Source organism: Choloepus didactylus, chromosome 2 (assembly GCF_015220235.1).
Source record: "Choloepus didactylus isolate mChoDid1 chromosome 2, mChoDid1.pri, whole genome shotgun sequence".
Lineage (NCBI taxonomy): Eukaryota > Metazoa > Chordata > Mammalia > Pilosa > Megalonychidae > Choloepus > Choloepus didactylus.
Window position 1 is genome coordinate 226,518,391 of NC_051308.1, and position 26,542 is coordinate 226,544,932.

General features: G+C 49.7%; 1 protein-coding gene and 1 long non-coding RNA gene across 5 annotated transcripts in view; one reads left to right on the forward strand and one right to left on the reverse strand.

The window, feature by feature from the left end:
- Positions 1 to 542: 542 nt before the first annotated feature.
- E2F2 (E2F transcription factor 2) lies at positions 543 to 18,608 on the forward strand. 3 transcript variants are annotated; one of them, XM_037818359.1, is made up of 7 exons: positions 543 to 1,053; positions 6,430 to 6,535; positions 8,392 to 8,611; positions 9,421 to 9,573; positions 10,650 to 10,764; positions 12,394 to 12,586; positions 17,251 to 18,608. In XM_037818359.1, exons 1-7 carry the CDS (start codon positions 802 to 804, stop codon positions 17,541 to 17,543), a joined length of 1,332 nt encoding a protein of 443 aa, XP_037674287.1. In that variant the 5' UTR covers positions 543 to 801; the 3' UTR covers positions 17,544 to 18,608. The 3 variants fall into 3 exon arrangements, with proteins under 3 accessions (XP_037674287.1, XP_037674278.1, XP_037674269.1); XM_037818350.1 differs by having other exon boundaries at positions 544 to 1,053; positions 9,415 to 9,573; positions 17,257 to 18,608; XM_037818341.1 differs by having other exon boundaries at positions 545 to 1,053; positions 9,415 to 9,573.
- A 4,167-nt stretch (positions 18,609 to 22,775) lies between these two features.
- LOC119527797 overlaps positions 22,776 to 26,542 on the reverse strand; it is a 62,882-nt gene continuing 59,115 nt past the window's right edge. For both annotated transcript variants that reach the window (XR_005215472.1, XR_005215473.1), the window contains exons 6-7: positions 26,262 to 26,359; positions 22,776 to 23,298 (exon numbers count right to left, since the gene is read on the reverse strand). This is a non-coding gene — a long non-coding RNA (uncharacterized LOC119527797). The remainder of the gene's footprint in view (positions 23,299 to 26,261; positions 26,360 to 26,542) is intronic.

Here is a 26,542-nt window from a genome sequence, read left to right on the forward strand (position 1 = left end):
CAGATCATGATTTTGCGCCCAAATCCCTCCGCTCCTATCCGCTCCCCCCCCCCCCGGGAATTCTGGCCCATTTCGGGGCGCGGTCTGCACTGCTCTGGCGGTCTGTGCGCGGTACTTCCCGGGAACTACCCTCTCAGTCTCAGTTTCGCGGTTTGTTAATCCCTGCGGCTGCCTAGCGATAGCAGGTGCTGCGGCCCCTTTAAGCAGCAAAGCTCGTGTTGCAATCACCGCCTGGAGGACGGATCCTTTCCGGGGGGGTGGAGCCTGCACATGTTGCATCGACCAATCGAAGCGCGGCATTTTCCGCGGGAGATCCGAATTTCGCGGCACGCAGTTTGGCGCTAAAAAAAAAAAAGAAGAAGAAAAAGAGCCAGAGAAAGGCTCCGGGACTAGAGAGCGAGACGAGAGGGAGTCGGTGCCACTGCCCCCTCCTCATCCGATCGCATCGCCTCTCCGCCGATCCCTCGGGCACCCCGGAGCCCCCTCCCGGGAGCGGCCGGACCCCGGGCACCCAAGCCTTCAGAGGCGCAGGACTGTCCCGGGTCGCTGCCGCCCTCGGGGCGTGGCAGCCCTTGGCCGTGCCGCCGCCGCCGGGCGATCTCCAAGCGGTGATCTCCAAGCGCAGCTCGGCTCGGCTGCGGGCCAGGAGGGGAGGGTCCGGCCTTGCCCCGCAGGCGTCCATTGGCGGTCTCCCCCAGCCTCCGCGCCATGCCGCTGGCCGTGTGAGCCGCTGCGGGCTCCGGAGCCCGCAGGTGCCGCAGGCGCGCCAGGCCCGGGTGGGGAGGGGGCGCCGTGCTCACCATGCTGCGAGGACCCCGGGCCTTAGCTCCGGCCGCAGGGCAGCCCCCGAAGGGGCTGCCAGCTATGAGCCCCACCGAGCTGTGGCCTCCCGGCCTTGGCAGCCCCCAGCTCTGCCCGACCACCACCACCTACTACACCCCGCTGTACCCGCAGACGGTGCCCCCGGCTGCAGCCTCGGGCACCTGCCTCGACGCCACCCCCCACGGACCCGATGGCCAAGCTGTGCGATGCGTGCCTGCAGGCCGGCTGCCGGTAATGCTGGGGACCCCAACCCTGCTCGCTATGCTTTTCCGGGTATGAGAGGGAGGGAAGGGAGCTTGGGACCCAGTTTGAGGGAAGCAGGTCAGTTTTAGGAGGGAAAAGATCGCCCTCAGCTTCCAGAACAATCGGCTGTCCCCAGAATCTGAGTAGAAGACCCCATCACTTTCAGACTTTGGATAAAATAACCTCATCCACTGGAGTGTCCTGGAATGAACACTGGAGTCTGGAGACTTGGCCTACTCCCCCCAGTGCACCGTGCCACCTTGGGAGGAGTCCAGGGAGCCAGCACTGCCACCATTCATTCATTCTCATTCATTTTCATTCATTGTTTGGCCTAGAAACCAGTACTGGCACCTGCTATTGTCCAGGCACAGGGCTGGGGAGGATACCATGGGGACTTTAAAACGGGGTTGGGGGGTGGAAGCTAGGTCTGGAGGGTCTCTCAGGTCCAGCCTGGCATGGACAGATAGCAAATGTCCATTCAGCCAACCCCTTCCCAAGTATCTGCCCTAGGTCCTTCTTCAGGCCCCTTCCTCCCTCCCAGACTGCCAGCAGCAGGTGCAAATCAGGGGCAGCCCCCAGGGGTTCCTGTCGAGATTGGCTGTTCCCTTCTCAAGGGCCCAGGCCTGTTGCCAGGGAGGGCCCAAAGCCCGGTGGCTCCAGGCCTCCTGCCGACCTCGCTCAGGGTGTGTTTTGTAGGAGTGGAATTCTTGGAGCCCACAGTGTGGGGGTGGGGTGGGAAAAGCCCTGGGGAAGGAGGGGTGTGCGGATGGTGGTTGGGAACCCTGGTTTCTGGTTTCTGGTTCTGACTCTGCCACTAGCTCACTGTGCGGCCTTGGACAAGTCTTGACTCCAGTCTGGCCTCAGTTTCCTCATTTGGAAAATGCACGGGGGCAGGGGTGGGGTAGCGGTTAGCTGTGAGGCCAACTCATCTTGGGTTACTTCCAGCTCCAGGCCCTGGGTTTCGGAAGCCGGTTCTGGGGAGGGGAAATGGGGGTAAATAATTTCAGATACAGGGATAAGACCGCCCCCACCCCTACCGCCAAGGCATCTCATTCATTATACCTGTGTTGCCAGCAGGCACAGTTCCCCAGCCATCTGTGGGTGCAGGCAGAACCCCCACTCCCTGCCGTCAGAATCATGCTTTGCCTGTGTCCAACTTTGAGCAAGGAGGCAGAGGTGGGTGTTATCCCATTTTACTTGTCAAGGAACCAAGGCTAACTGGGATGAGGTGTCTATATCCTGCATTCAGCATTTTACAGCCTAAATCCTTTTAGTACCCTGTGGAGTAGATGTTAGTAGCTCCATGTCACAGGGAGAATGTGAGGCTCAGAGAGGGGATGTGACCTACCCAAGATCACACAGGGAGATGGGGTGAAATGAGTCAGTTCTCCTGACTCACTTGGCAGGTGAGAAGCAGTCTCTTCTCTATGCAAACTTGACTTTTCCCAGTATTGCCTGACTTGGGATCTGGGTGCCCCCCAGGAAAGGGGGCTCAGTGGCAGGGCCCAGTTTCTCCTCTGGCCAGCTGCTTTCAGATGCTCGGGTGGAGTTTCAGTAGCAGCTGTGGTTTTGAACTGCTTCCCTCCCGGAGGAGCCTGGGTGCATCTGTCTGCACCATCCCTCCCAGAGGGGCTCCGTGATCACAGCAAGAATGGCTCTTTTACTGACTGCCTCTCTTGTGACAGGCACTGCTTGGTACTCTTCACATTCATTATCTTGGTCAAGATGCCTAGGATAAGGCGTCTTGCAGATGAGGAAACTGAGCAGAGAAGTGAAGTCACTTGCCCAAGACAGAAGCCAAGAAATGGGGAGCCTCTTTGTACCAGACCACCCTAAAGGCACAGCCAGGGGGCCTGGGCACTCTACCTGGCCCAGAGCCCCCTCTCCTGTCAGCCCCCAAATGCCTCGGGCCCCTAGGCCCCCTGCTTACTCATTTTATGAGGGTGTGACCTGGAGTGGCTCCAAGCCCAACCCTGGGTGTGGCCACTTTCTTTGTGGCCAGGCTGCAAAGTGCAGGGTGAGCAGGATTCGTCAGGGTGCTTAAAGGGACCTCCGGGAACTGCCCAGAGATGGCAACCAAGTTCAATTGCAGAATAAAGGCCAGAATCCAGGTGTCCTCACTCTCTGTCTATTGTTCTTTCCACCCCTCTCTGGGGAAAGCGGAGGATACCCCTTTGCTGAGTGCCCACTCCAGCCTACACTGCATTATTCTGTTTCATCCCCACAGGAACCAGGGAAGATGTGGGAGCTTGCATGTGTCTTTCCTTTTAATTTGTCTGTATTTTCCAAATTTCCTCTGAGAACCCGGGGGAAGAAACATCCCCTCAAGGAAGGTCAGATGAGGACATGGGGGCTTAGAGAGGCAAGGCCAGGCTGTCTAGCTATTGAGTGGCACAGCTAGGATCTGAAAGCAAGGCTGTCTCCTCCTTATACTTACCTTACTCCTACCCTCCACTGTCTCACTTGGGCTTAGGACAGACCTGGCTCCACTCCCTGTGTGACCTTGGGCAAGTCACTTTCCCTCGCTGAGCTCGTTTCCTTACCTCACTCCCCATAAGGAGGTTGTGCCTGGTGATCTCTAGTTCTCTGCATTTCTGGGGCTTTGCCCTACCTCCTGGAGAATGACAGGGTGGGGCTCCAATCCCAACCAGGCCTCCAAGGACCCGGGGAGAGGGGCTGCCCCAGAGGGTGCAGGTGAGGGCCAGGCCAGCTTCTGGGTGTGGCCATAGACCTTGCTCTCCTAGGTGCTGTCCTTGTCTCTTCCACTCACCACTGAACTTTCCCCTTGCTGGTGCCCTGGTGCTTTTGTGATAGCAATCCTTGCATGAGCACTCAGTGGGGGATGGGCAAAGTGCTTTGCTGCATGGTTTCATGGAATCCTCGACAGAGGTGGAGTGGATTATCCCCATTTTACAGAAGGGCTCACAAGGTCAACTGACTTGCATAGCTCACCCAGCTAAGAAGGGGGGAGGACTAGATTAGGACCCAGGTGGGGCTGACTCCAAGGCCTGTGCTCAGCCTCAACTTGCTCCTCATCCCCCTGGGCTTGTCTTCTGCCACCTCCGCTCTGCAGGCTTCAGGCCATCCAAGGCAATGCCCTTTTCCCTAGGCAATGCCTGCAGGAGTTAGAGAGGTATCTTTACTTTTTAACTTTTTTAGAGGGGGCACGTACTGCATAGGGACCCTGGGAGTGCAGAATAAGAGTGAGGAACAGTAAGAGACAGGAGGGGCCTGGGGTGTGGGTTGGGGGTGGCTGGAGGTGTCGGGGGCAGGCGAGCATGGCCAGGCTTTGACCCAAATTCTGGAGAATGTGTGTGGGTTGGAGCTGAGGCAACCTGGTACATGGCTTTGGAATCAGACAGATTTCTGGCTCTGCCCTTTGTCTGTGTGACCTTGGGCAAGTAGCTTAACCTCTCTGGGTCTCCATTCTCATCTGCCAAGAGAGACTGCCAATCCTGATGTTGCAGGACTGTTGTGAGCCCAGGACGGGCCTGGCATAGATACTCTGCTCAAGGTCCTCCCCTCCTTCTCCCTGCTGCCCCGAAGCAGCAAGGTTCCCCCTGGTGTGTTTGGGGAACACAGCAAGGGATGAGTTCAGGCTCTGGCTCCCGTGAGGTGGGGGTGGTGGCTTTGGGGCTACTGTGGGCTGCCCCACCTCTGCCTCCAGTAGGACTCAGCCTGACCTTCCCTTCCTCTCCCTGCCCTTGGTGCTGCTTCTGAGGAAAGGGAACAAGGAGGCTGGAAGGGTGGCCTTCATCAGCATTGATAAGGGCCTTGGAGCTCTCAACCCTCAGTTACTTCACCTGCAAAATGGGGATTAAAATACTGCCCTTCTTTTAGTGGTGCTGGAAAGATTCAGAAAGGTGGTGAATATTGAGGCTTGGCCCAAGGCACATGGAAAGTCTCAGCAAATGGTTAGGACTTTCTCTAGAAACAAGATGGGGCTAAAGCAAGTCACCTCTTGAGTCTAGAATATCCCCCGCTGAGAGGATAGAAAAGGAATATTCAAGAGAGTCCTGAATGAGCAGGAAGGTGTTTGGATCATGTCTGGGTCTGAGTAGGGGTGGGGAGAGGAGCGTCATCTCGAGGCTCTTCAGATCAGCCCAGGAGCGCTTCCTGGAAGAGGCGGGGGGGGGGGGAGCTGACAGCCATAAGAGCTGCCGCCACCCCCCCAACACCTGTCAGCCCAGCTGTGCTCAGCAGCGGTTAGACGTCCGGGCCCTGCCAAGCATGACCCCATCAGCAAAGGTTAAAATAGGCCCCTCTGTCCCAGCCGGGGGAGGGGCCTGCAATGTCTGGGTAACATGGAGGGTAGGGTGGAGGAGGAAGGAAGTGAACTCAGTGACCCACCCCCACCCCCCCAGAAGTGTGTGTCAAGGAAGAGGCCAAGATTGGGTTTTAAGAAAGGGCCTCTAAGATTGCTGAACTCTTATTCCTCTCAACAGCCCCTTGAAGTAGGATTTCTGCCCCATTTTGCAGAGGAGAAAATTGAGGCTCCTAGGTGGGGAGCATTTGCCTGAGTCACACAGTGAGTCCGTGAAGGAGATGGGAGCTTCAAGCCCAGGTCTCTGACCCGTGCCCCCACGCCCCAGTGCCCCAGCCCAGCCCTAACCAAAGGAGAGCCCCTTTCTGGGCCAGTGTATCTTCTGGGCCTAATTGGGGCCGGGTGGTGGGGGGTGGAGAGGAGCAGATGGGTCTGTGGTTTGATTTCCCCAGCAGGTGTTTCCCAAGCTTGGCGGGAGCCGGGAGAGGGAGCAGTGGGGCCTCAGCTGCTTGTTCTTAAGACACAGGGGAAGGATTCATTGTCTGCTGCTCTGGACAAAGAAAGAATGGCAAATGGAGTCTATTCAGGAGATCCCGGGGCCGCAGGCTGGAGCCCAAACATGGGGGTGGGGATGTTTGCACTGCTTCTCTATGTGGGCAGCTCACTGGGGTGTGGCACTGAGCCAGGAAGTCCCCTGGGCCTGGGCGGGTGCCCAGCCCCACCCTGATAAGGGCCAGCTGTGGGGCTGTGATGGGCATATGGCTTGGCTGGACCAGCTGCTTCTGCAGGGGGAGCCTCTCCCCTGCCTGATGTGGTTTAAGCCCCACCCACTCCTTCCTTGGGGCCTGCTGTTAAGGAACTCTGCCCCTGGGGTAGACTAGCTTTGGTAGACTCTGGGCCTTGGAGGATGGGCGTGGCATTTCCCCCTCACAAACAGGATTTCCTCCCACTGCAAGCTCACTTCTCAGGATACCCATAGCTGCAGGTGCAGGGATGTTTCACTGGTCCTGAGGCACAGGCGGTGGTTGCTGGTGGCCTTTGGGGAAGGCTTAAGGAGGGACGATTCTCACCTCTGCCTCTCTCTCCCCTTTCTCTCCAAGGCCAAAAGGAAGCTGGATCTGGAGGGGATCGGGCGGCCTGCAGTCCCTGAATTCCGGACTCCCAAGGGGAAGGGCATCAGAGTGGATGGCCTCCCCAGCCCCAAAAGTAAGCTGCACTGATGGGACGGCCAAGGGTGGGCTCAGGAGACTGGGGGTGGGGTGCAGCAGCCCTGCCCAAATCATCAGGAGAAATATTTATATCACACTTTCTGCTTTACAAAACAGTTTCCTGTGTGTGCTCTCATTTGATCCCCCCAGGTTAGTGTGCCTAGCCCCCTTTTACTCTGAGCTCAGAGAGTTTGAGTGGCATGCCCCAGGTCACACAGCTGGCGCACAGAATCAGGACTAGAACCTGCATAAAGAAGTCTCAGTGCAGCTTCTACCACTATGTACTGTTCTCATAATCCAAACATGAAGATCAGTGTTGTGTCTTGGGGGGAGACGTGTTACTATTTACAAAAAGTTTTCACATTTAGCTTAAGCTGACCTTTTTCCAAAAAGAGAATCCAGCTCAGAGGGGAGCAGGCCTTAACCAGGAACTTCCTCCCACATGCAGACAGAGAACTAAGTAACTGATTCAAAAGGAAGTGGAACTTGGCTTAATCCAGCCTGTACCACCTCAGAGGTCTCTAAGACCCAGAGGCTGCCCAGGTGGTGACTACCTAAAGCTAAGTTGGAGGGAATTTCTGTCTCTTGATATTTTCAGTCAAGATTCTGGACAGAGCGGGAGTTTAAGCAACTGTGTTAGGGAGGAAAGTTAGTTTTGAGACCTAATGAGGAAGTTATGTGGTTGGGTGGGAAGCATGAGGGTCAGGAAGTTGGGGAGTCCGGGGAAGACTCTGCCTGACCTGACCGGTCACTCTTCTTCCATGAGCCTTAGTTGTCCCATCTGTAAAAGGGGCACAGCTAGATCAGGAAGGGCAAGAAAGCTTCCTCTCAGATTGACTGGTAAAGTCTACCCAGAGCTCTGTATTGAATGATCTTAAGGCTCACCACGCTCTAGAACGAGTGCGCCAATCAATTAGTAATGTCTGCCATGGGTGCAAAACTGACAAAGGAGCCTGTGTGCCAAACTTTTGCTATCTCTGTATTGAGGGATTTTTTCTGCCCCATTCCAGAGGAATCTGAGACTCTCTAAGACCCTGCTTCCAGAACTAGTTTGACTACTAATTTGCTATGTGACTTGCAGGTCACTTGATTGCAAGAGTCCTCTTGTGGTTTAAAGATGCAGTGGCTGAGATGTGGTCTTGTGACACTGGCCTCATTGAGAAAGGGATCTTTTTCATGAACCTGCCCCATTTGATGTTACAGGATTGATTCCTTTCAGATAATCATTGGGCTACACTTGAAAAGAAAAAGCTAGTTTATAAAAGTATTTAAAAAAATGTTCTCAAATCCAGGCATGTCATTTCTTCCCTACCCTCCCTATTCCAAATTCCTGACTTATAACTGACAGGATAGGGCAATAGTTTAGAAGGAAGACTCTAGATCCAGACAGCTTAGATTTGAATTTCAGCTTTGCCATTTTCTAGCTGAGTGAGCTAGCAAGTTATAAAATAGGGATAGTTGTGCACTGACTTTATAGGGTTGTAAGGACTAAATTTGTTGGTCTATGGAAATCACTTAAAACAGTGTGAAGCACACAGTAAGCATTTGTTGTTGTTGAGTTTGGATGACTGCCCAAAGCTGGGTGGAGAAAGCTCTGAGCTGGGAGTTGGGACATTTGGCTTCTAGTCCTGATGCTGCCCCCTGGCCGTGAAACCTTAAGCAAGTCACTTTCCTTCTCCAGCCATCAGGTTCCCTGTCTGCACAATGTGCTGCAGAACCCCATCCTCACAGTGCTCTGGAAATGGGCAAGTGGGTGCTCATGTGCAAGGTGGTGATTAGTGGGTCCAGGTTGATGGAATGGAGGAGGCTTCTTGGGCTAGCCCTGAGCTGACACTGGGCTCTTTTCCCCCTCAGCCCCCAAGTCTCCTGGGGAGAAGACTCGGTATGACACATCACTGGGGCTGCTCACCAAGAAGTTCATTTACCTGCTGAGTGAGTCCGAGGATGGGGTCCTGGACCTGAACTGGGCTGCGGAGGTGCTGGACGTGCAGAAGCGGCGCATCTATGACATCACTAATGTGCTGGAGGGCATCCAGCTCATCCGCAAAAAGGCCAAGAACAACATCCAGTGGGTGTGAGTGCCTGGGCTGGGCCGATGGCACCATCCAATGGGTGCACGTGCTGGGGCAGAGCAAGGGGGCACTTGGGTGTGAATGTCAGGGGTGGGGCAGAGAGCAACATCCAATGGGCGCAAGTGCTGGGGGCAGACCAAGAACAATGTCCATCAGGTTTGTGTGCTGGGAGTGAGCCAGTGTATTTAAAGGCATGTGGAACTACAGGTGTATGTGCTGAGGTGGTATTGGGAGAATGTGGCTGGAGAGCTATGAAGAGTGATTTCCAAGTCATGTAAAGCCCTAGGGGGATCCCAGATACTTTCTCTTTAGTCAAGGCTTCCAAGATTCTCCTCTTCTAGCTTAGGGTGGTCCCCTGGAAGGACATCCAGGAATAACCGAGATTCCTTCCAGCTCTGAGACCTGAGTACCCCAGAGTCCTCTCCCCATTTCTAGAAGTGCTCCAGGCACGAACCCTAAGAGATCACAAGCAGAGGAGTTAAGTCACTCTAGCTCCCTGCCATTTGGGGGAGAAATTGGGGCATGGGAATGAACACAGTTGAGAGTTCCCCCAAAATGGGATTCAGACCCTGACTTGTTTCTTCTCCCTAGCAACCCCCAAACCTTAAATTCCAGTCCCTGGCAACTTCCCAAGACCATTGACTTGCACACCTGGTTGGGGGATGGGGGCATCATGATAAACCACGTGAATGGCCTTGTCCTGGAGTTTGGCTGTGCACCTTCTATGCAGCTCCACACAGCAGTCCTGGGGTTGGGGTCCGTCGATGTGGACTGAGACTCACACTGGAAGCTGCTTTGTTCCCAGAGGCAGGGGAATGTTTGAAGACAATACCCGGCCTGGGAAGCAGCAGCAGCTGGGGCAGGAGCTGAAGGAGCTGATAAGCATGGAGCAGACCTTGGATGAGCTCATCCAGAGCTGCTCTCTGAACTTCAAGCAGATGACCGAGGACAAGACCAACAAGCGATATCCTCGTTGATGGGGGCGGTGGGGGGTGGGCGGGTGGGCAGGGAACGGGGCCTGTTGCATGCTTATGTCTATCCAGAGCTGAATCAGAACTTCCCGGCTAGAACTAATCCCCCTAGGGGTCTGGCACATTGGTCTTTATTAAAGTGACTTTCTCATTAGAAAAACAAGGCAAATACATTTCTTTAAATCTGGAAAATGGAGAAAAGAAAGAAATTTTGACCTGCTACTCAACACAGCCATTGTTCCTTAACTCTGGACGGGGTGTGTTAATTTAAATATAGTTGTCTGCCTACTATATGTAATACTTTGTATTCTGCTTTTCTCTATAATATTACCATAAACATTTTTCTGTGTTATTACACATCTTTCAACTATTGGATCGATGCACATGAAATTGCTGATATTTGACCATTTTTTACCTACAAAAACAGCAATTGCTTATGGTTTGACTGGATATTTAGTGGTTTGAGAATGTCCTACTCAGACTCTGACTCATTGATAAGGCCTGTAATGGACATTTACATTGATTCCAGATTTTTGCTTTTATAAGCAACACTTCAATGAGTATCTTTGTATAGGGAACATTTCCCCACATTTTTATTTATTTCCGTAGGCTGATTGCTAGGATTGAAATGATGAGGTCAGAGAGCATGGACTTTGCTGAGGCTCTTTATACATTTTCCCAAATGGTTTCAGCATCTAATTGTTTTTTGGATCTGGTCCTGGTATTTTCAAAGGAAGCTATAGGCATCATGAAAAATATAAAGCAATAAAACATGTTTTCCTGTCTTTTCGGAGCCAATGAGCTAGTCTGAAAGATGAAGTCTTTACATAAAAAGCTGATATAAGGCAGCATTTTTAGTGACTTATACCCTACTTGCTTTCTGAAGGGATCTAAAGTAGCTTATGATCTTGAAAGAGCAGATTACAGTTTTTGGTTCTTTCTAACTGTTTAAGAAGGAGTGAGAAAAAGGTTTTAAGGACTTAAGAGAAGTGAGTTAAAGCTCTGCCAGGCAGTCTGGGGGTTGGGTTTTGACCTGGCAATCGTTTTTCTTTGACTCTCCTGTCCCTACATTGGCCTACGTGACTTACCAGGACATCCGCGCTGTCGGCAACTTCAAGGAGCAGACGGTGATTGCCGTCAAGGCCCCTCCTCAGACAAGGCTGGAGGTTCCCGACATGAATGAGGTGAGGGGGAACGCAGGGCTGGGAGGGGCCTGGGCATCCCTGACACTGCCCAGCCCTAATCCTCTGGTGTCCTTTCTGGTGCCCATGGCAATATCAGTGGATCCTGAGCTGGAGCAGAAATGGCAGAAGCTGGAAAGGACAACAGGGACTGAGTCCTGGCCTGAGAAAATCAGTTCCTGCTCTCCTTTCTGCACCCCACCAGCCCCAGTGTTCCTGCACACATACACACATATGCACACACAGCAAGGATCTCTTAGATTAGAGACCAAAACACTCTCTGTGAGGCCCTTCAAGCTTCAGCCCCAGCTGACCTCCACTGACTTCCTCTTCCACCCCATCTTCGTTCTGTCTTTGCTTTGGCCACTCTGACCTGCCTGTGGTTTCTCTACCACATTAAGCTCATCCCCGATGCAAGAACATCACACATCCTGTTCCCTCCAATGCTCTTCTCTCTCTCTGCCTGGTTTATTGCTGTTCATCCTACAGATCGCAACTCTAATGTCACTTCCTCAAGGAAGCCCTCCCTGATCACCCCCAGTCTCATAACCACCTGTGCTTTTCCATTGCACTCAATCTCCCTTTGCCCTGACATATTTGGATGATTACAGGATTATGTTCTGCTTCATTTATTAGAGTACAAGCTCCATGAGGTGGTGTTCTGCTCACATCATACCCCTAGCGAAGTCCCTGGCACATAATAAGGGCTCAAGAAATAATTTGTTTCATGGGAGAACTGGGGCTGTAGAGATAAATAAGCTCAGGGCCTAGTGGGAAGAAGACCCAAGGAAGCAGGGATGCAGTCATGTGTAGATTAAAGATATGCTTTGAGGGCACAGAGAAAGGATAGTTGGAAGAAATGTCCCACAGATGGTGACAGTTAAACTGGGTCTTAAGGACTGATTAGGAATTTTGCCGGGGAGTAAGGATAGGCAGAGGGTACTGCATGAGCGAGGGCCTGGAGACCTGAGAACATGCTGGAATGGCGTGCATGTATCTTCTGGGTTAAGCTTCAGGCTTGTGGTAGGGAAGAGGCAGGGGAGAGAAGGCCAAGTATCAGAACTTTTGGCTACAGATAGAGATTGCCGGCAAGGCTGGATCCAGGGGACCCGACTCTGACTTCCAAGTCTGTTCACACTCTCCATCTCTCATTCTGCTTTTCTTTGTGCTGCCTCCATCCCAAGTGAGCTCTCCTCTTGGGCTGGCAGAGATAGCTTTTATGCTACCAGCTCAGCAACCTCAGTGGGAAGGGAAGTTCTGATCCCCAAGCCCAGCAGAGGTCCTGGGCCAAGTGCTGGTTGGAATGACCTGGGTCATGTTCCACCCCGAACCAATCAGTGTGACTGATGTTCCCGGCCTGAGTCACAAGCTCACCTGTCGGGGTTGGGGAAGGCTGAGAGTGGGGAAGCAGTGGTTTCTCAAAGGAAAATCAAAGTGCTCTCCTTAAAAGAAGGGGACTTGAGAGCCAGCCAGGCAGAAGTAGCAGATGTCCACCACAGCCTTGGTGCCCAGCTCAGGAACTGAGCTTGTTCCTGTAGACCTCAGGGGCCATGTGTGGCCATCCATACATGCTGATGCTAGGTAACTGTCCAGCTGCACAGAGCCATGACCTTGCTTCTCTTCCTTCTCCAGGAGAACCTGCAGCTATATCTGAAGAGCACCCAAGGGCCCATCGAAGTCTACCTGTGCCCAGAGGAGGTGCAGGAGCCGGACAGTCCTTCCATGGAGCCGCTCCCCTCCACCTTCACCCCCAGCCCCAGCCCTGAGCCTGTCCAGCCCAGCAGTGACACCAACGCTGGGACTATGGAACCTGCAGTGTCCTCAGGTAGGACCTTCTGTTAGAGTGACAGGAGGTGGGGAAAGTAGCAGCCTTAGTGTCCTCTTCTCTGTCACCATTTGCTGGGTACCTACCATCTAGCCAGCAGCAGGGCACAGTCACCCCACCTCCACCCCAACATGTGCTTTGTATATTAAACTTTGTAAAGTGTGTGCACATTCCTTGTCTCATTGGCGGGGCTGGTGCTTCTCCAGGGCCAGAGGGCTTGGGTTTGAATCCCAGCTCTCCCCCTTACAAGCTGTGTGACCTTGGCAAGTCTCTTAAGCTCTCTTTGCCTCAATTTCCTCATCTGTAAATTAAGCATAGTAATTAATGGGACTAGTACCTAGCTCATAGGTTGTTGTGAGGATGACGTGATTTAATCCAGGTAAAGCACTCAGTGGTACCTGGTGGTAACTGTTTAGCTTATTATCGTCATTACTGCAATTCCCACTAGTTCTGCCACTACTGTGACGATTATAATGACAACACTCCTGGCACTTAATAGGCCCACAGCAAACAGGAACTGTAGGATTTTTTTGCGGGGCAGTGGGGGGGTGTCTCAAAACTTTCTTGGGAGGTAACAGCAACTGTACACTGGGCACATCCATTGTCCCATTGAATTCTCACGGCAATTCTCCTTTTTTTTTTTTTTTTAGTATAAATTTTTTTATTAGAGGAGGTTTTACAGAAAAAAATATGCAGAAAACCCTGAGTTTCCAGATACTCTGCCTCCATGTATTAGTGTCGTATTTTTCTTACAATTGATGAGAGAATATCATTATCATTGTCCTATTATCTACAGTCCATATTTTACATTAGGGTTTCACTGTGTTGTACAGTCCTATAGGTTTTTTTAAATTAATTTTTACTCTTACATATGCAACCTAAAACTTCTCCCTTTATCCAGTTCAAATATATAATTCAGTGTTGTTAATTACTTTCACAATGTCTCACAGCCATTCTTTCTTTTTATTCAGTTTATTGAGATATATTCACATACCAATCATCCACAGCATACAATCACCTTTTCACAGTATCATCATATAGTTGTGCATTCATTACCACAACCAATTTTTGAACATTTTCCTTACTCAAAAAAATAAAAATAAATAAAAATAAGAATAAAAATAAAAGTAAAAACTAGCACCTAAAGCATTCCATCCCCCTATCCCACCCTATTTTTCATTTAATTTTTGTCCCCCTTTTTCTACTCATCTGTCCATATACTGGATAAAAGGAATGTGAGCCACAAGGTTTTCACAATCACATGGTCACACCATGTAAGCTATATAGTTATACAATCATTTTCAAGAATCAAGGCTACGGGGATTGCAGTTCAACAGTTTCAGGTATTTCCTTCTAGCTATTTCAGGACACTAAAAACTAAAAAGTGATATCTATTTAGTGCATAAGAATACCCTCCTGAGTGAGACCTCTTGACTCCATTTGAAATCTCCCAGCCACTGAAACTTTATTTTGTTTCATTTTGCTTCCCCCTTTTGGTCACAGCCATTCTTGAGGTAGGTCTTGTTAATTTCTAGTTTAGAGATAAATAAACTAGGGCAGAGAAATTATGTGACTTGCCCAAGGTCCCCCTGCCAGGAGGCAACAGAGCCATGTTTTGAAACTTGGTCTCTGCTCTCCTAGCCCAGTGCTTTCTGGGCACAGGACAAATCAGGGAAAGGGTTCCTGGCTGGGAGGGGCTCAACCCTGGCTGGGGCAATGGACATAGAGCTAAAGGCTGGGAGCACCCAGCAGGAGGTATGGAGGGCGATTGCCAGGGCGCAGAGAGTCAGGGGAGGTCCTGAGGGTTTCCCAGGGAGGGTGGGGGTCATGAAGGGGCAGAGTGGTTCTGCCCTTTACTGGGATCATGCATCACGTCAGCCTGGTAGGATCCTTTGAGGCCACGTGGGCCAGTGTTCCACCTCTGTGTTCTTAGCAGCAGAACTGCCTTAAGTAGAATCCTCTTATTTTATCAAAAGCTGAGCTAGAACTAGTCTGATGAAAGAGGCTTGGAGGAGGATTCTGTAGAACACAGGTTGGATTCCATTTGTCTAGCTCAGGGGTTGACAAACGATTGCCTGCAGGCCAAATCTGTACTGTTTTACAAGCTTGGAAAGGTTTTCACATTTCTAAAGACTTATTTAAAAAAAAAAGAAAAGAAAAAAAGATCACTATATAACAGAGACTATAAATAGCTTGCAAAGTCTAAAATACTGTCTGGCTCTCTACAGAGAAAGTTTGCTGACCTTTGTTTTACACATGAATCAATGAGGCCCAGAGAAGGCAAGTGCCTCCCCTAAGGTCACACAGCAAGCTGGTGGCAGAGCTGAGGCAAGAGCTCAGTCTCTGGCCTTCTCTGGTGATCTCTCCTGGGTCTGTTGGCTTTGCCTGGATCCTCCCTGGCGGGCTTCTTTCTGCACTGGCCATCTGTTCCTCTGGGCACCTTCTGGTGCCTATCTCCTACCCCAGGCCTGCACCCCACCCTGTTTTCCCTCTTTCGCTTACTCTGCCTTCTCGCTCGATCGTCAAGTACACAGCTCTCCAAGTTAGAATCACCTTCACTTCAGTCGTCCTGAGGCCTTGGGCAGAGTTGGCAGACCCCATAGCTAAGTAAGGGTGGAGTTTTTCTGACCTCTGTTTTATAGATCAAGAGCCCGAGGGCCAGAGGCTTACACAAGGCCTCACAGCAGTCAGTGGTGTGGCCAGCCAAGAAGCCAGCTTTCCTCACATCCATTTCAGGGCTCATGCCACGGCCGTCCTCCCCACCCTTGCCACGTGGCCTCAGTGTTGTCCCTGCTGAGGAGGAGAAGTTTCCCAGAATGTTGTTGTGCACACACACACACACACACACATACATTCACATGCTCGCACACACACCCACATGCACACTCACACACACGGTCTAAATTCTGGGCTAAAATAGTCATCTTGAGGCCTGTGCACCAGAGACCACTGCAGTCTCTGGGTCCTGGACTCTGGCCTTAGTTTTGGCATCACTGGGGGAATGACTGAACCTTTGGAGCCTCAGTTTCCCTCATCTGTAGTAGAAGGGGTTTGAACAAGAGTCATCGCTAACACCCCCTCAGGCTCTCACATTCTGAGGTGAACCTAAATGTAGCTGACAGGACAGGGGATTTCAAACTGTAAGACTTGAGTTTGAGTCTTGCTGTGACTTCTTGTGACTTTGTGCCTGTGGGTTGATGTCACCTCTCTGAGCCTCTATATCTACACCCCTAGCATGGGGACATTCAAAACTCCTATTATAGGAGAGAATGTTGTGTGGATGTGATTTTTTAAAAGACAAATGTGAACCGAGCACTTACCATGTGCCCCAGGCCTTGTGCGGTGTTGATATGAAATTGAGTAAGACACGGCCCAGCCCCTGCCATCAGGAAACTTTCAGAGTGCAGAGGAAAGACGGATCTGACGAAGAGCAAGGCTGTTCTGGATGAGATAAGCAATGAGAGAGAGCAAGGTCTGTCGTGTAGTAGAGAATTTCACACACGTTATCAGTAACTGCTCGCAGCAAGTCAGGGAGGTGGATCCCTGTTTTTCTTGAAGAGAAATCTGAGATACTTGGTCCTACAGCCAGTGAGAGGTGGGGCTGGGGTCTAAACCCACCCCCTTCCTGCTCCCAAGCCAGACCTCTTTCTATAATACCAAGTTTAGGGGAAGACCAGGAGTTCGGTTTTGTCGTGCTAAGTTCCAGCACGTCTTAGACATTCACGTGGAGATGTTGCAGGAGCAGTCAGGTGGGAGCCCAGAGCTTGGGGGCAAGGAAAAGCTCGGGTCCATTGGGAGTCATGGGTCTAGGGGATTTCATGCTATGGGACTGGCCTACATCACCTGGGGAGGAGGGAAGCACCTGAGGATGGAGCCCAGGGGCCTCCAGGGTTAAGAAGCTGGGAACAGAATGGGGATCCAGCAAAGGAGACTAAAGAGAAGCAGTTGAAGTGGTAAGAGGAAAACCAGGAGACTCTGTTGTGCCTGAAGCCAAGTGAAGAGGGTGTTTGAAGAGGGAGGGATGCAAACAACTGCGTCAGATTCTGCCAAAGGGTCCAGCATCATGAGGCTGGAGAACTGACCATTGGATTTAGCCATATGGAGGGCATTGGCTCAGTGGCCTGGTGGGTTGAAGAGACTAGCAGTGGGGAAGGGGAGTGTGAGCACAGTCAAGCTTTGAGAAACTTACCTCTGAAAGAGAGCCATAGCCTGGGCCAGTCACTGGAGAGGGTCATCAGGTCAGGGAAGGATGCCTTTAAAGTTATGAGATATTAGAGTGGGTCTGCGTCTTGATGGGCATGATCCAGCGGAGAGAAATTCGTGATGTAGGAAAAAAAGGAAATGATTTCAGGAGCCAGGGCCTCGAAGGTGAACGGGGATAGGGTTGGGTAGAGAAGTAGGAACTTGGGAGCAGGACACTACCCCACACTGTAAGAGAGAGGGAGAGTGGGGACCAAGTGAGAGGGGTTGTTAGAGCCAGTGCCAGGGAGGGTGTTCCTCTGCCGTTAGGTTGGGACAGGTTGAGAAGAGACGACACTCGCCCAGGCATCCAGAATGGGAAGGAAGGCTGTCGTGTTCTCTGGTATCTGGCCCTGGCTCAGCTCAGAGCCCTGGAGGGGGTTGGGGACCAAGGCCAGGCATGACCCTTGTCTGTTTTTCTCCAGCACCAGAGCTGACTCCTGAGCAGGTTCTGCCATTGCCGCCACCATTGCCGCCTCCGCCGCCGCCACCACCCCTCATGCCCCTGGAGGCCACTGACAACATGCTGGAGTTGCCACACCCACTTCTGCAGCAGACCGAGGACCAGTTCCTGTCCCCGACGCTGGGATGCAGCTCCCCTCTGATGAGCTTCTCCCCATCCTTGGACCAGGACGACTACCTGTGGGGTCTGGATGGGGGGGAGGGCATCACTGACCTCTTTGACTCCTACAACCTTGGGGACCTGTTGATTAACTGAATGGCCCTGCCTGCCCCAGTAGCCCCGCCCCTGTCTCTACCTCCTCATGGACAGACTGACAGGCCCTCTGCCCACACAGGGACATTGGACACAAGGTGCTGCCCTCAGAGTAAGGGGGTCTCCTCCTCTCCTTTCCCACCCCCCTGCCAGCAGAAGCCGTTAAGGGGGATTTGGGGTTAGAGGTGAGGAGTGTTTCAAGGTCCTGTCCTTCCTAATGGAAGCTGGGCCTAGGGAGGTCTGTCCAGTCTTTTGACCTCTGACCTCTAATGTGAAGTGCCACAGGTGAGGCAACCAGGTCCAGGGAAGGGTCCTGCCAGCTCCTTTGGAGGGTAGTTAGGACCCTCGGTTTATCAAGAAGCACTTAATGCCTTTGTATTTATTTCACGTTGAGTTTTGTTTGTTCATCTTCCCTGAGTTTCAGCAGGGAGATTGTTCTAGTTTCTAGGAAGACTCTTCCTCAGACAGACCCAGTGCTGTCCACTGGCCAAGGGCTGGCCTGGCCTTCCAGAGCCCCAGGCAGCTCCCTGATGGCCCCTCAGCAGTGGGGGCTGGGACACTCAGGGGCCCTTCCGTTGGCCGAGTGCTAATTGCACTTAGGCCTTGTAATTCTAGTACGTGGTAGCTGCAGGCCGGTGACCTCTCCTCTGCTCCCAGCCCGGCGTCTCCAGCTGAGCGCCAGCCTTGGCGTCTTGGTCTCCTTTGCCCCAGAAATGGTTCTAGGAAGCCATCTCAGGGCAGAGGGCATTGGGGCTCCTGGGGAAGCAGGAGCGGCCAGTTAAGGAGACTCCTTTCCTATGGAATTCCTTACCTCTCCCTTCCCTTTGAACGTAAAAATGATCGTTCAGGGAAAGCGCTCCTGAGGAGAACCCAGACAGGAATGTGGAGGCGGCTGTGCTGGCCGCTGTGGACAGCTTTCCTCGGTTTTTGCCTGGCCCTGGTACGGGGGCTATTTTACACCATGGACTTGGGAGGCAGACACAGCTCCACGCAGAGAAGGGAGAGGTTAAAACAAGGAGCTCTGTGACAGGAACTCTGCCGATAAGCATTCCCTCTGGTAGCTGCTAGTGTCCTTCCCCTCACCTTCCCTGAGGGGATTTTTTTTTTTTTTTTTTTTTTTGCCAAGTTTGTTGGAAGGGGAGATTTTTTAAGGACCTCCCACCCACCCTTAGCTCTCTCACAGACCCCCCAACACCAGAGGTGACCAGGCTTGGTGCCATGTCGGCTCCTTTGTTCCTGTCATGGGAGTGCTGAGGGGGTGATGAAGAGGGGTCGGCACTGCAGGCCAGGCCTTGGAACTAGTGGGGAGATGGGCTTGCTACCCCCTCAGGCTTGGGGATCTTTTGGCTTTACCCCATCCCCCAGGGGCTTGACCGTCCTGCCCTGTCCCTGGCAGTCACCTCTCCTCCCCAACCCAGCCTGGGATGGGGAAGTGCTCTGGACTTGAACCAAGGCTGTGCCTTTTGGAGAGAAGCAGCCAGGAGTGGTGGTCTGAGGGGCTCATTACCCACCCTCAGAGCTAGGTTTCTTCAGGGGCCCAGCTGGGCAGCACTTTTTTTTTTTTTTTTTTTTTTTTTTTTAAGTTTGTAGCATTAAGTTGATTTAAAATGTGAAATTGGACTTCTCGTTGACTTGCTCCTGAGCTGACTTACCGACATCCAAAGTTTGACACACAGGCTTGTTTGGGGCCGGGGTCCAATGTGAGTTAATATCCACCTGGGGACAGTTCTGCCTTGTCATTTGCTCATCTTTCTGGGCCCCCAAGTCAGCTCCCAACCCAGGAATGGTCAGCAGGTGGCAGATTCCCCCACTCCAAACAGGACTAATTTTGCATGCTTTAAAGAAATGCCTTTGATTTCCTGTCCCCAAGTACCCACTAGTTTTCTTAAGTCCACCTTGAAGACCAGCACACACAGTGCCAAGGAGCCAACTGGGCACCTGTCTCAAGGTGGGGGGTGCTGTGTGGGATCTGGTTCAGGGCACCATCTGGGGCTGGTGATGGTGTAGCCATGCTGGGGCCTCCACTGGGCCACCACAGAACCTTGCACCATCTCTGAGGACAGACGTGTTTGATTTCCTTGCCTGGGGCTCTGTCCAAAACTTTCTCCTAGAATTAAATCAAAGGAGAGGGAGATGGGGCTCATAGGACCCATCAGGAATGAGTTCAGTGCTGAGTTCTAGATGGAACTGAAACTCATTCCCTAAACACCCAGTCATAGGGCTAGACAGATGGACTGCCCCTTGGGCCCATGGCCTTGATCCCGAGCAGCACCCCATCCTGTGCTGTCCCTTCCTCCCCACATCCAGCCAAGGAGCTGGACCACCTGGGTCAAGCTCAGGCTCAGTGTGGGAAACAAGCTTCTGCTTCTTTATTGTCACTGATGCTTGAAACCTCCCAAATTCCACAGGGTGTTTTAAGAAAGCCATTTTGAGCAGTATTTCCCTTAGGGGCCTGGTAAACTTTAAAACTGGGATAAAAGAAAGGCCACTTTCTTCCCAAGGTAAATGATTTCTTCCAGGGAATTTCCCAGCCCCAATAGCAGCCCTCGAGTCACCCCTGTCCCCAGGACTGTCAGGGGCTTGGGAGCTCTGGGGAACCCAGGAGCATTAACTTGTTCCATAGAGTTGGAGATTCAAAGCGATTCTTTAAAAACGGGGACATCTTCCCACGTCCCCTCCGTTAAAGGCATTAAATGATGGATTAGATCACTGGCCCTTTTCCACTGCAACGTGGCGATTCCCGTGGCTGCAGGAAGAAGGGAGGATGATGGGGCTCGTGAAACTGGCTTTAGGGTGGTTTTGACTTTGCTTTCCCTCCCCAAGTGTTCTCAACCTCAGTTCTGCCCAGTGTTTAGAGCTATTCGTCAGAGTGGGTTTTCCTAGCATCCCAGCGTTGTGTGGCTTAGTGCATTTGAAATGAAAGCCTTTTGGGGTTTGAAAGCAGCTTTCTGGTTTTGTCGCTGTGTTCCAAGGTCCCCACCTCAGCCCGGGACCATGTTCTCCCGCCAGGGCCCTCGGTGACCATGGCAACCACCACCACCCCCACCCCGGCCAGCCCATTGGCTTCTGACTGAGATGAAAAAGCCTTTAGGTGGTACATTTGCCCCAAGGGGGAGTGGGGCCTGAGGGCACCTGGTCCCTGTGTTGGGACTCCATACGGGTCACTCACCTCTGATGGTTTCCTCCTGGGCCCCGCCTTGATGAGCACCGTGTAAACCTTGTTGCGAGGATCGGGCATTAAACAGCAACTCTGAGCATCTTGTCTTTGTTGTACTTTCTGAAGCTCATTACTGACTGAGTCTGGATCCCCTAGAAAGAGCCTTCCTTTCCAGACACTGGCTTATTACTGTGTCAGATTGCACCATTAAGACACTGAGAAGTTAGGATCAAGACCTGAAATACAAGTACCTGCTCTGCTCTGTCTTAGCACCTCTCCCCTGGGCTATTTCAATAGCTGCCTTCACATTCTCCCTGCCACACATGTCTCCATCTCATCCTCTGTATCATCCTCTGTATCATTGGTTCTCAAACTCATCAGCATCACCAGGAAACGCGAGAAATGCAAATTTTGGGGCCTCACTCCAGACCTGCTGAATCAGAGACTCTGGGCGTGGGACCACACAATCTGAGTTCAGGAGATTCTGATGCAGCTGAGGTTTGAGAACCCATGGTCTCCACTATCCCAGAGAGGTCCTTCTAAATACCATTCTAATCATGTCATTCTCCTGCTTAATGCCCATCTGTGGCTCTGCTCTGCCCAGAGGACGAAGCTCTAACTAACCCCCTGGTTTGGCATAAAGGCCATTCACACTCTGGCTCACCCTCACCCACCAGCCTTGCAGGCCACTTCTAACCATCACTGGTAACCATACTAGACTTTATAAGTTCCTGAAAACAATGTATTTTTCCTCTTCTGGGCCCTTGCACATGCTGTTTACTCCCCCTGGGATGTCCTTCCCTCCATTTCAGCTAAGCAGGCTCCTATTTATCCTTCAAAGACCTGGTTCAAGAGCCTTCTCTGTAAAGTTGTCCCTGACCCCTTTGCATGTCATTGTTAGTGCTTTGTCCGTGGATACAGTTATGGGTTATTGAATACCTACTATTACTCAGGCACTGGGAGATAGAGGTGAATAAGACCCGGTTTCCATCCTCAGGATGTTCAGAAGACACACACACACTAAGATATAATCACAAATGATGTGACAGTTGCAGCAATATACATTATAGGAGTGTGTGTGTGGGAGGGTGGGGGAGCGGTTCAAGGAAGACTTTCTGGAGGTGATACCGAAGATATGTTGTAAAGGATAAACAGGAGTAGCCTGGGGTTAGGGAGTATGAGGGGAGGGAGACTTTCCAGGCAGGGAAATCTATCCCTCCTCTCCTGTCTTCCAGCAGACAGGCTGGAAAACTGCAACAATGCTCCCCTGCCCCTGGGGAGGGACACTGACAGGGCTAAAAGCCAAAAAGGGCAGCCCAGGAGCCCAGCTCTGCCAATTTGGAGCGCTTGCTCCAGGAAAGTCCACTGAGCCAAAGAGGTTAACACGGGCCCTGGGGGAAATGGGTTTGGGGGCCCTGCTATACCAGAAGGAATTAACTGACGACACTAAGTCCTTTGCACATCGTAATCACATTTAAAGCTCACAACTTTATAAAATTGGTATTATTATCGTCCCTACCCTATAAATGAAGAAACAGGCTAAGAAAGTTTAAATAATTCTCAGGTAACCCTCACACATTGCTGGTGGGACTGTAAAGTGGTTAGACACTTTGGAAAACAGTTTGACAGTTCCTCAAAAAGATAAACACAAAACTACCATACCTCCCAGTAATTGCACTCCTAGGTGTCCCCCTGAGAGAAATAAACATGAAAGTCCACACAAAGACTTCCGTGTGAACATTCATAGCAGCATTATTCACAATAGCCCTGTTCCAGTTTGCTGAAGCTGTTGTTATGCAAAAATACCAGAAATGGATTGGCTTTTATAAAGCGGATTCATTAGGTTACAAATTTACAGTTCTAAGGCCATGAAAGTGTCCATACTAAGGCATCAACAAGAGGATACCTTCACTGAAGAACGGCCGATGGCTTCCGGAACACCTCTGTCATCTGGGAAGGCACATGGCTGGTGTCTGCTGGTCTTTTGCTCACAGTGTTTCAAAATGGTGTTCTCCAAAACGTCTCTGGGCTTCTGTCTTCGCTCCTCTCTCTCAGCTCCTGTGTGTCTTTGCTTCTTTCTCCTAGGGCATTTCTCTCTAAGCATCTGGGGGCCTTCTCTTAGCTTCTCCTGGGCAAACTCTGGGCTTCATCTCTTAGCTTAGCATCTCCAAACGTCTTTCTGTCTGCATCTCCAAGCTTCTCCAATCGTCATTGTGAGGGCATTCAGCTCTCTTAAGTACTCCAGTGAACCAATCCAGACCCACCCTCCATAGAAATAGCCCAATCAAAGTTTCCACCCTCATCAACACACTATGGGGAAGCCGCCACTGGAGCCGCCAGAGAGGAAGTGGTGAAGGATGGTGGCCCGTGAGGCTCATCACAGACAACGCAGCGGTGATGTCCGTGAGCCAGGAGAGTGCCGCGGCCACAGCAGTGGGGTGTGGCACAGCTGGGTGACCTGGGTTTCCAAGTCCCTTCGCTTCCTGGGAAGCGGGCCGCCAAGCGCGGGAGCTGGAGGCCGCGCGGCCCGGGTGGCTGGAGGGGGACTGCTGCCCAAGAACAGGAATTCTCTTCACCAGGATATGGACACTGTTCAATCACCTGGAGCACAATGTTATTGTTGTGGGGCTGGATACTGCAGGGAAAACTATCATCCTGCACCAATTTTCTATGAGTAAAGTTGTACTTACACTCCCTACAATGGGAAGTAATGTAGAAGAGATAGTCGTTGATAATGCACATTTCCTAATGTGGGATATCGGTGGCCAAGGATCTCTTCGTTCTTCCGGGAACACTTACTATACTGACACTAAGTTTGTAATAGTTGTTGTGGGCAGTACAGCCAAAGAAAGGATTTCTGTAACCAGATAACTGTACAAAGTGTTAGCGCATGAGGGCCTAAGAAAAGCTGGATTGCTGATTTTTGTTAATAAACAAGATGTTAAAGAATGTATGACTATAACAGAAATCTCCCAGTTTTTGAAACTAACTTCTATTAAAGATCACCAGTGGCATATGCAGGCATGCTGTGCTCTTACAGGCGAGGGATTGTGGCAAGGGCTTGAATGGGTGATGTCACAATTTAAGATTAGATGATCTCTACTGACCTCTTCTCATAGACTTTGTGTAAACAAAGTGCTGGACTTTTCCTGAAAGCTGCAAAAATTAATGGTTCTACCAGCTGAGAAAAAAGGAAGGAGAGAGAGGAGGACAGACACAGAACTGAAGAGTCTTAATAAGGGTACCTTAAAGGAAATAGAGAGAGTAAAAACAGAACTGACAAATAAAAACCAAAGGATAAGACGGCTGATTCAAGAACAGCCTTCACAGTAATAACATTGAATGTGAATGGATAAACTCCCCAATTAAAAGATACAGATTGACAGAATGGATTAAAAAATATGAGCCATCAATATGTTGTTTACAAGAGACTCATCTTAGACCTAGTGACACAAAGAAATTGAAAATGAAAAGATGGACAAAAATATTCCACACAAGATACAGCCAAAAGAAAGCAGGGGTAGCAATACTAATTTCAGATAAAATAGACTTTAAATCTAAGGATGTTATAAGAGACAAAGAAGGACACTATATACTAATAAAAGGGACAATTCACAAAGAAGAAATAACAATCATAAACATTTATGCACCAAATCAAGGTGCCCCAATATCTGAGAAAAATATTGGCAAAACTGAAGTAGCAATAGATATTTCCACAATAATTGTGCGAGACTTCAATACGACACTCTCTTACAGATAGATCATCGAGACAGAAGACCAATAAGGAAATTGAGAACTGAAATGATGTGATAAATTATATATATATATATATATATATATATAAAACATTACATCCCAAATTAGCAGGATAAACATTCTTGTCTAGTGCTCATGGAACTTTCTCTGGGATAGATCATATGCTGGGGCATATAATAAGCCTCAATAAATTTAAGAAGATTGAAATTATTCAAAACACATTCTCTGACCACAATGGAATACACATAGAAGTTAATAACTATCAAAGAACCAAAGCACTCACAAATATCTGGAGGTTAAATAACACATTCCTAAGCAATCAGTGGGTCAAAGAAGAAATTACAAGATAAGTTGCTAAATATCTAGAGACAAATGAAGACAAGAACACAACACATCAAAACTTATGGGAAGCAGTGAAGGTGGTATTGAGGGTGAAATTTATAGCTCTAAATGCATAATTAAAAAGGAAGAAAGAGCTAAAATCAAAGAACTAATGAACAACCGAAGAAGTTAGAATGATCAGCAAACTAATCCTAAAGCAAGTAGAAGAAATAACAAGGATTAAGACAGAAATAAATGATATGGAAAACAAACAAAAAAAATAGAATAAATAAAACCAAGCATGAAAGGGTGGATCAACATAAGAAAACCAGTCAATGTAATATAACACATTAACAAATCAAAAGGTAAAATCAAATGATCATCTCAATAGATGCAGAAAAAGCATTTGACAAAATTCAGCATTTTTTTTTTTTGATAAAAACACTTCAAAAGGTAGGAATTGAAGGAAACTTCCTCAATATGATAAAGGGCATACATGAAAAACCCACAGTCAGTATAGTACTCAATGGTGAGGGACTGAAAGCCTCCCCCCTAAGATTGGGAATGAGATGAGGATGCCCGTTGTCATCACTATTATTCAACATTGTGCTAGAAGTTCTAGCCAGAGGAATTCAGCAAGAAAACAAATGAACAGCATCCAAATTAGAAAGGAAGAAGCAAAACTCTCATTATTTGCAGATGACATGCACATACCTACTTGGGCTAACAAACAAATTCAGCAAAGTGGCAGGATGTAAGATTAATGCACGTAAGTGAGTAATGTTTCTATACAGTAGAAATGACATAACTGGAGAGACACTCAAGAAGAGGATTCCATTCTCAATAGCAACTAAAAAAAAAAAATTAAGTACCTAGGAATAAACTTAACCAAGGATGTAAAAGACCTGTACACAGAAAATTACATAACTCTACTAAAAGAAATAGAAGGTGACCTAAAGAGATAGAGAGATATTCCGTGTTCATGGATAGGAAGGCTAAACATAGTTAAGATGTAGATTCTACCCAAACTGATCTTTGAGTTTAATGCAATTCCCATCAAAATTCCAACAATCTGCATTGCAGAGTTGGAAAAGCTAGCCATCAAAATATATTTGGAAGGGAAAGATGCCATGAATTGCTAAAAATATTCTAAAAAAGAAAAATGAAGTGGGAGGACTTATACTGCCTGACTTTGAAGACTAGTATAAATCCACAGTAGTCAAAATAGCATGGTATTGGCACAAAGATAGACACATTGATCAATGGACTCAAATTGAGAATTCAGAAATAGACCCCCAGATACATGGGTAACTGATTTTTGATAAGTCCTCAAAATCCCCTTTCAGAAAATCAATAGACTTTGTGTAAATGCAGTGCTGGACTTTTCTTGGAAGCTACAAAAATTAACAGTTTAAAGATATTCATAATAAACTGATTAAAACTTTGTGTATATGAAGAAAAATTAAGAAACAAAGATGAAGTCTCACCTTCCAATTGCCTTTTTCATTGGTTCCTCCCAAAGTTAAGTCTTAAAGCTGTGATTGCCATTTTTCTCATAATGACCCATCTCAGAACATTGTGTAGCCTGTGGTAAGTATAAAAGGAGGAAGATGTTGTTAACTTTAAGAGCTTTATTATCAGTATAAACCTCCCTAGATGAATGTTGTTCTCTTCTTGTTCTATTAAGTCAAAATACAAACCAGCACAGATATTCACTTCCCAATATTTTAATATGTAGTATTACTTATGAAAAATATTTGCATAATGT

What these genes read in the sequence shown, in the direction of transcription:
- E2F2 (XM_037818341.1), top strand. Translation starts at nt 802, where the DNA reads ATGCTGCGAGGACCCCGGGCCTTAGCTCCGGCCGCAGGGCAGCCCCCG. An exon ending in AGGTTCCCGACATGAATGAG is followed by an intron (nt 10,765 to 12,393) that starts GTGAGGGGGAAC and finishes TTCCTTCTCCAG; the next exon opens with GAGAACCTGCAGCTATATCT. An exon ending in GGAACCTGCAGTGTCCTCAG is followed by an intron (nt 12,587 to 17,250) that starts GTAGGACCTTCT and finishes GTTTTTCTCCAG; the next exon opens with CACCAGAGCTGACTCCTGAG.